This window comes from Myripristis murdjan, chromosome 20 (genome assembly GCF_902150065.1).
Source record: "Myripristis murdjan chromosome 20, fMyrMur1.1, whole genome shotgun sequence".
In the NCBI taxonomy this organism is placed as follows: Eukaryota; Metazoa; Chordata; class Actinopteri; order Holocentriformes; family Holocentridae; genus Myripristis; species Myripristis murdjan.
In genome coordinates, this window is record NC_043999.1 from 3,004,405 (window position 1) to 3,012,630 (window position 8,226).

The window sequence follows — 8,226 nt, forward strand, 5'->3', positions numbered from 1 at the left end:
TAGTTTGCACATGCACATGAGTGTTTTATTCACTCTACATCTGTCAAATAAGAAGAGAAACCCGCTGCTTGAGCTGACCCCGGCCCGTGACCTGATCCTCCTCCGCAGGTGGTGGCAATCGACGTGGACATGGCGTTCTTCGAGCCCAAGATGAGAGACATCCTGGACCAGAACTGCACCAGCGACGACGACTGCAACTTCTTCGACTGCTCGTCCCGCTGCAACCGCCGCCGGCGCCGCTGCAGCGCCCGCCGCAGGAACAGCAACCTGCAGGTGAGGGGCCGGCCCACCTTTCTCTCCTTCTTCTTCTTCTTCTTCTTCTTTGGTCCCAGTTAATCCAGAAAGAGAAGTTTGGATGAGAGAATTTAATCTCAAGCTTCACTTTAGATTTGGATGCTGCATCATGTTAGGAGGGAGACTCTAAATCCAGTTCAGTTTGTTTAGAAAATGGGTTTTAACTTTAATTCAGACAGAAAATTGGAAAATTCATATGGATTTTTTACATGGAAAATTTGATGTTTTATATTAATCAGTATAGATTAGAATCAGTACTATTTATTAGAATCCGTATCAGTATGTTCAGTTAAATTCAGTTAAGTGAGGTTGCCGGTTTTCTCCCCAGATTTACATAAATCAACTAAAATAACTGATCCTAAACTGATTTTTTAAAGTAAATGGCTTTTTATAATTGAACTATACTTTGAAATATGTGTTAGGCATGAATACAATTTTGAAAGAGGTTTTTCATTAAGAAAATTAGATGTATTAAAGATATTAATTTTATTTATTTATTTATTTAAAATGGAACAAGTAAAGGCTTTGACCCTTCAGCTCCTAAACATTAATTTCCTGATGATGTAAAAACTGAAGTTATAAAACTTTTCATCCTTTTGCCAAATTTAAATATTTTAAAGCAGAAACTAGTTGCTCAAATTCTTCATCAGTCATTAAACAAACAATATTTTACATAAAGTTTTCATGGTGTTTCACTCTTGAATTATTATAATTGATATATTGTGTAAAAAAATAAGCTGAAGTACACAGTGTTAGTTTTATTTTCTCTCATAAATTTTGCAGGATTGGCACCGTTTCTCTGTTTTCATGTTATGCAGAGAAGCTGCATAAACGTCTTAAATATGAAACTTCTCTGGTTGAGCCTCAACACGTCGTGCATGCCGCCGCCTCAGCATGCGTGTGCGTGTGTGTGTGTGTGTGTGTGTGTGTGTAAACCCCCTGATAATGAGACGGTTGATAAATCACAGGCTTGCTGCTTCTTCCAGGCTCCTCAGGACTTGCAGGTGATCCGTCTTTCACAACATGTAATCATGTAATTCCAGGCGTGCAGCAAAGCGCCGGCTGGAATGTTAATTACCTGGAGCGGCGACGCGGCACGTGGAGAAAACACAGCGGCACATTTGTGTTTCCAAGTGGAAGAGCTCACTAAAATCAGATTATATTTGGAAGCGAATAAATAAATAACTAAATAAATTCCGGATAGGATTTTTCTCTCAGCTGTTAATGTGTGGATCAGTAAACGCATCACAACAACAATCCTAGTGTGAATTTAATTTAAGGCATCATTTTATTTGCATCATCATTTAAATATTTAAATATTTAACTTTAATTTAACTTTTTTTTTTTCAAGCCTGGATCTTTATTCTTTGCTTCTGTAGAGACACAGTTTCCCCGTGGAAATGGGCAAATAAAACTCATCTCATTTTTTCTCATCATATTTTCTAAAAATATAAAAGATCTATAAAAACATGGCAACCAAAATCCTAATTTCTTTGCGTGTTAATGTTCTTTATCAGATGTTGATGTGAACTGTGTATGATGTTATGGCCCTGGGTCATAATTTGTACTTGAGTGTATTTTATTATGATACACTCCGGTTCCTCTATAGGCCGTCCAGAACAAATAAAATAAAATCCATCAAAAGGATCATAAATATGACCAGACAGCATGAAGCCAGACTCCTTTCATTTTACAGAAAACAAACTCTGTGTCTGAGTTTAAAATGCACCTTTCTGAAACAAAATCATTCGACATTCATACTGAATTTAATAATCTATTTAAAAAAAAAAAAAAAAAAAAAAAAAAGAACAACGCACAGTTCCATGTCTTTCTAACTCTGTGCACCAGAAGAAGTTTGAAATCCTCCATTACTGCCGTGTTCATCATTAAATTATCAAAAAATCTGAGATCTAAATGGTCTTACAGGTTATTGTTCCTTCTTCCTTACAATCATTAGTATTATTATATTAAAAAAAACCAAAAAACTAAAAATATCACAATAATAAGAGAGAGAAGAATAATGTAAAGGTTTCTTTTATTAAATATACTTAATAATATAGTGATTGTTAATAATAGTTCATATAATAAATATAATAATAATTAGTTGATAGTTATGTGATACTGCTCTACAGCTTTTTGTGCATATATTATCAGAATCAGAAATATTTTGTTGATCCCCGGGAGGAAATTGTACTGTTAAAACTGTTATTATTGGGTATTATTATTATTATCATTATTGCTGTTGTTGTTGTTGTTGTTGTTGTTGTTAGCAGTAGTAGCAGAAGTAGTAGTAGTGGTATCATTACAATTAGCATTAGTTGACATGTTTTCATTGAGGGTAAAACTGCAATTTAAAATTGACAACTCTGAGGTTAAATTACACACATAATTATAATATGCTATTAATTAAGTAGTTATTAAGTATATAACAGTACTCATAATACAACTAATAATGATACATAAATGTAAAATTTGTCTAATTTTCATGTAGACAGGAGTTGATAATAAAAATAATGATATATAATAATCTCCATTTGGATCTGGCCGTCCTGACAGAGTCCAGGACATTTCAGCGGCAGATGAGACTTTCTGGGAAACACAATAGTAACCATAGCCGCTCCGGTTTTCCCGGCGCTCCCTTCCGACACAGAGGAAACTTTCGGGACACAATCGTAACCGAAGCCCCAAAGGCCTCGTCGCCGCTGCCGCCGTCGCCACCGTCATCACCGCCGTGGCGGCGAGACGGACTCTCATCAGCCAGGCGGCTCCTGCGGGTCATGTAACATATGATATGGGATCTGTGTATTCACTGGAGGAGGATGTGTGAACATGAGACTACAGGAGATGACAGCCAGGTGAGGGAAAATAGTCCTTTGCAGGAAAACCCGAGATAACCCAAGATCTGAATCATGAAAACGAATATTTGAGATAAGACGTGAGGCGGGTTAGAGGACAGAAAGATGGAAGAGAGAAGAGGATGAATGAAGAGAGAAAAGTAAAGAGCAAAATGGGAAGAGAACAGAATAATAATGGAAAAAAAGATGAATAAATAAGACGAGAGACCAGAGAAAATTAAACTTAGTAAACTGGAAAAGAACTGAAAATGAATCTGAATCGATAAATCAATAGGGAACGTGTTCATCTTTAGAGGAAAATGAAAAGGAAAAGAAAATGGAAAACATGCAGGAGGAAATAATAAAGGCTCAGTGGAGTGGAGAGAAGAAAAATGAAGGTGAGAAAATGGAAGAGATGAAAGTGAGGAGAGAAGGCAGTCAAACATGAAACGAAGGAAAGATGAAAACAGATCAACAGAAAATTAAAAAAGAAGAAAAGGTGAAGATCAAAGAGGAGAGAGGAAAGCAAATTAAATCAAGGAGAGGACAGAGGGAAAAAGAAATAAAAAGAAACAAAGGGAAGAAGACGGAAAGCAAAGTGGAAAATAAAGAGCGACGAGAGGAAAACAAAAAAGGCAGAAAGAAAAAGGAGAGGAACTGGAGCAGAAAAGAAAAGAGGGAAGAGAAGAGGGATGAGAGAGCGAGGAGAGGGGGATGAAAGAAGAACAAAGAGCAGAGGAGGAGAGGAGAGAGAAGAATAGAGGATGAGTGACGGGGGACTCCAGCAGACGGGTGTCGATGATACGCCGATGACACTCCGCTTTCCTATTGGTCCGTCTGATCACGACCCGCCGAGCTGTCACACACCCTGACGTCCACACACACCCCGCCTGCTCTGTCAACGCTGTGTGTGTGTGTGTTTGTGTGTGTGTGTGTGTGTGTGTTTGTGTGTGTGTGTATGTGTGTGTGTGTGTGTGTGTGTGTGTGTGTGTGTGTGTGTGTGCGCACTGAGCAGATGTCTTCTCCAGTCCATGTAACGACTATATATCTGATGACAAGGGAGTGCTGATAATAATAATAATTTTAAAAAAGGAGGCGTTGTGTCCTCCTTCAGACTCACATGGAGGACATGAGAACATGGAGGAGAAAAATAAAGAAAAGAAGAGAAAATACATGAACAGTTCCACATTCTTTCACTTTAACTTTACATGTTCTACTGAGAAACTTTTATTGAAAAAATAGTTTTCTGCAGAAATGTGAGCACTAACATTACAAGTTTATATATATATTCATATTTTTGATAACTTCATATTTTTATTCACACAATTTTTTATTGGCATTTTGTTTTTTTGTTTTTTCTTTTCAAACACAACAAATTATGTGAAAATATGATCTCCCTCTCCCTCTGTCAAAGATACTTACTTTGTAAGCCAATTAAGTAAATATTTTAAACAATAATAATAACAATAAGTAACTAAATAACTAACTAAATAAATAAATCCAAAAGTATATAATTATTGCCTTAAATAATTTTAATGAGAAACATATATTGAAAAAATAAAGTTTTCTGCAGAAATGTCAGTCAAGAGTGTTTTGTGCTTGGAAGTTTTTAATGAAATAAAGAAACAGAAGAAACGTCAGTGGTTGTAACGTTAGTGAATGAGCATGATGAATAACTCATTCATATTGTTTTTTTTTTTTTTTTACAAACATTTTTATTGACATATTCTTTATTTTCAAACACAACAAATTATGTGCAAATATGATTTCCCACTCCCTCTGTCAAAGGTTTTTAAAGTGTTCCCTAAAAGTAAAATTAAAAAAGATAATGACAGATACTTAAGCCAATTAAGTAAATAGTTTAAACAATAATAATAATAACAATAAGTAAATAATTAACTAAATAAATAACTAAATAAATACATTTTAAAAATATATAATATATATATATATATTTTAAAGTATAAAAGAACACAAGGGGCATCGTACATGAAAAATGGTTAAGTCTTGACAGTGAGTTACAAAGCTGGTACACAAGGAGATTTATATTACATTTATTTATGATTTATAAAATATCTGATCCTGTCTTTCATGTATGACTCATTAAGTATGCATCTATTTTTTTTTTCAACAAATATAGGAATTTCACCCAAATTTTATAAAAGCATCAGACCTTCCTTTGACAGCAGAGCTTAACTGCAGAGGGTTTATGATTTTTTACAAAATACAGAGATTGTATGTTTTACTTGAAAAAAAGAGTAAAAACAATCTTTTTTGTTTTGTTTTGGGTTTTTTTGTGTTACGAAGGCTGGGAGTCTCCAATCAGAACGAAAATACACAGTTTTGGACGTTGTGGTATTTGGGCTGAAACTATTTGTGATAATTTTGTCAAGAACGTCTTTCCAAAACTCTGTGATCTTCAGGCAGTCCCATGAGCAGTGGAGCGGTTTATCCTTTTCAGTGTTTCACACACTGGTCTGGATTATTTGCATCAAAATGGTGAAACAGGGACAGAGATATATAGGTGAACTTATCATAATGACCTCTGTGTGAATAAAGGGTTGGTGGGCTCCAGATTTATTGTTGGCCCAGACAGACTTTGACCTTTGCCACATCGAGCCCAACAGTTTCTTGGTAGAAGGCGAACGTTTTGCAAGGAAACTGTTTTTTTTTTTTTTTTTCTTAGACTATTTGTTTGTCTGCCCCATCCTCTCTTCATTCCTTCCATATTTATCTGTATTTATTTGTGTTCATCTCCTCTTCCCTCCTTCTCTCCTGTCTCTTCTGCTGTTTTTGGATTTGATTTCCCCCTCGGTCTCTATTTCTCTATCAATCTAAATAAGCTCATAAGCTGATTTAGAAACAGATTAAACCAAATGTTTCATGAGCCAAAATAAATAGAGAATCAAACTGTAATGTGTTATGATATGAGAGGAGCCGAGGAACAAAGCAAAAAAGGACTTGTTTTCCTGTATTCTAATAATTTCATGGGAAATATTTCTAGACTTATAAACTCAACTCATATACTTTTGTCCTAATTGGTAGTTCATTCTATGGTTTGTATTCCTGGTGTGTTTGGTTTTGTCATATTTTCAGTTTTTCTCGTCTCTCTCCTCTCCAGGTCATCTGTGAGAAGATCTTCAGGCCGTGGTTTTCTCCAACTCTGCTCGGTGCCAAGGCCGGGCTGCCTCTGCAGGTGGGCTCAGTTACCTGTCATTTGTTGAATTATAATGAAAACTAATACATCGATTCGCTCAACAGTTTTTATATAAAACAATGACTTAAAACATTTGCAAGCAAATGTTCCTCTTCCACCTTTATCCAGTTCATAAAGCTTTTCCATTGGCTGTTCTTAACACTCGGCGTCTGGTAGCCCGCCTACAGAAACTCAAACTCCAAATCCAAAGAAAGACATCAGAGCATCAGCTTAAACAACTGATGTAGTTAAAGTTGTCAGAAAAACCAAAGAAAGAAAAAATCTCTATCCTTCCACATCAGCAAAATGCTCAATCATGAGGTGCCTTTTCTGTTTTGAGGGTTTCACAGCCGAAGTTGCCGAAGGAAAGAACAAATGCAGGGGCTTCCACAAGCTACAAAACCACAATCAAAGCACAACTCGTCATGCTTTCGATGCAGTGCCCTTTTTTAATAATTGATTTTAGGCTGCCCTTGGTTTGCAAACTTTGCCAGCTAACTAGGAATGCTTCATGTTCAGTCAGTGCAGTGTTTTTTGCAGGGCATCATGTCACTGATGCAGCAGATTGCACTACACTGCATTATTTAAAAATGTGCATTCTCTGTTATTGAATAAAGGATGCACTGATGCAGCTTCCTAGGACTGATCTGTCTCCATGCTGGGACTCAACAGTGAGCCGCAAAACACCAAAACCTGCTCCTGTGTGTTTTTCAACAGGTGGAATTACAGCGAGCTGTGCAGGAGTGTTCAGAGACTGATGAAGGCGAGGATAAAGAGGAGGAGGACAATGGAGGAGGAGGAGGTGGAGGAGGAGAAAAGGGGCGTGGCAGGGACATCCATCAGCGCCTCCTCAACATCCTGACTCGCCTCCTCCAAGAGGGAGGAGCTTCAAGTGAAGGAGGAGGCTCTTGGGAAGGAGGAAGCCACTCCCACACAGCCCTGAACTTCTGAGGAGGTGGAGGTGGACCTTCAGCCTCCGTCAGGCCCGGGCGGGCAGTCAACGTCTCAAAAAGGGAACAAAGCTACTGCACTGCATGCTCTCGCTAAGACAGCTCCCTCCTGTCATGGGATTAAAAACATCTGCATGCTCCACGGGCAAGTTTTCCACAGAAATATTATCCATGAAGGATGTAGGGAACAGCAATGATCCTAGTGATGGATCAGGCTCTGGACCTCCCATTTTTTTCAGCATGGAACCTAAAACAACTAAAGTGGAGGCTTTGTCTCAAACCCAGAGAAACTTCCTGTTTAGCATTCCCTGCTTCGCAGCATTTCAAGGCAGCGTGTTCTAGAACGATGTCCCTCGGATGGGACACATTGGACGGATCCTCTTAATGTTCCTTGTTTTGGCTGAAAAAACTTCAGACCATCATTTAAAAGCAACAGCAGACTGACATCAAGGCTTTGACAAGTACATAAAGCAGCTTTTATTATGAAAATTCACAGTGGTTTCATGGTTTTTATGTAGTAAGCACAGTTTTAACATGGTACTCTATATATTACTATCTTAATCATGGTACTAGCACAGTTTTACCATGGTACTTTATGGTAACTGTCCTAACCATAGTATTACAGTGTTTTTAAAGGTATTTCATGGCAACTATGATTAATTGGCAGTACTACTATAAAAAAAACAGCGTTTAAACTGTAGTGAAACCATACTTCAGATAACACGGTTATACTTTCCAACCAAAAAACCTACCTTAAAAAATTAGTCTGATTTGTGTAGGAAAATCCTGGTTAATTTTCATATTTCTTCAATAATTTCTTTAAGTCTGTTTTGAAAAAGCAGTTTAATTTTGCTGAATGTTGGCGTTTGAAGTTTAATGTTAACTGTCTGTCTCAGGCGCTACCTACAGCCGACTAAGGAACCTTAAGAGGAAGCTTCCTAGTTAGGGATTA

General features: G+C 37.2%; 1 protein-coding gene across 1 annotated transcript in view; it reads left to right on the forward strand.

The window, feature by feature from the left end:
- dipk1c (divergent protein kinase domain 1C) overlaps positions 1-7,275 on the forward strand; it is a 74,289-nt gene extending 67,014 nt beyond the window's left edge. The window contains exons 6-8 of the mRNA XM_030078746.1: positions 109-273; positions 6,250-6,324; positions 7,042-7,275. Coding sequence (XP_029934606.1) covers positions 109-273; positions 6,250-6,324; positions 7,042-7,275 — 474 coding nt within the window. The remainder of the gene's footprint in view (positions 1-108; positions 274-6,249; positions 6,325-7,041) is intronic.
- The last annotated feature ends 951 nt before the right edge of the window (positions 7,276-8,226 follow it).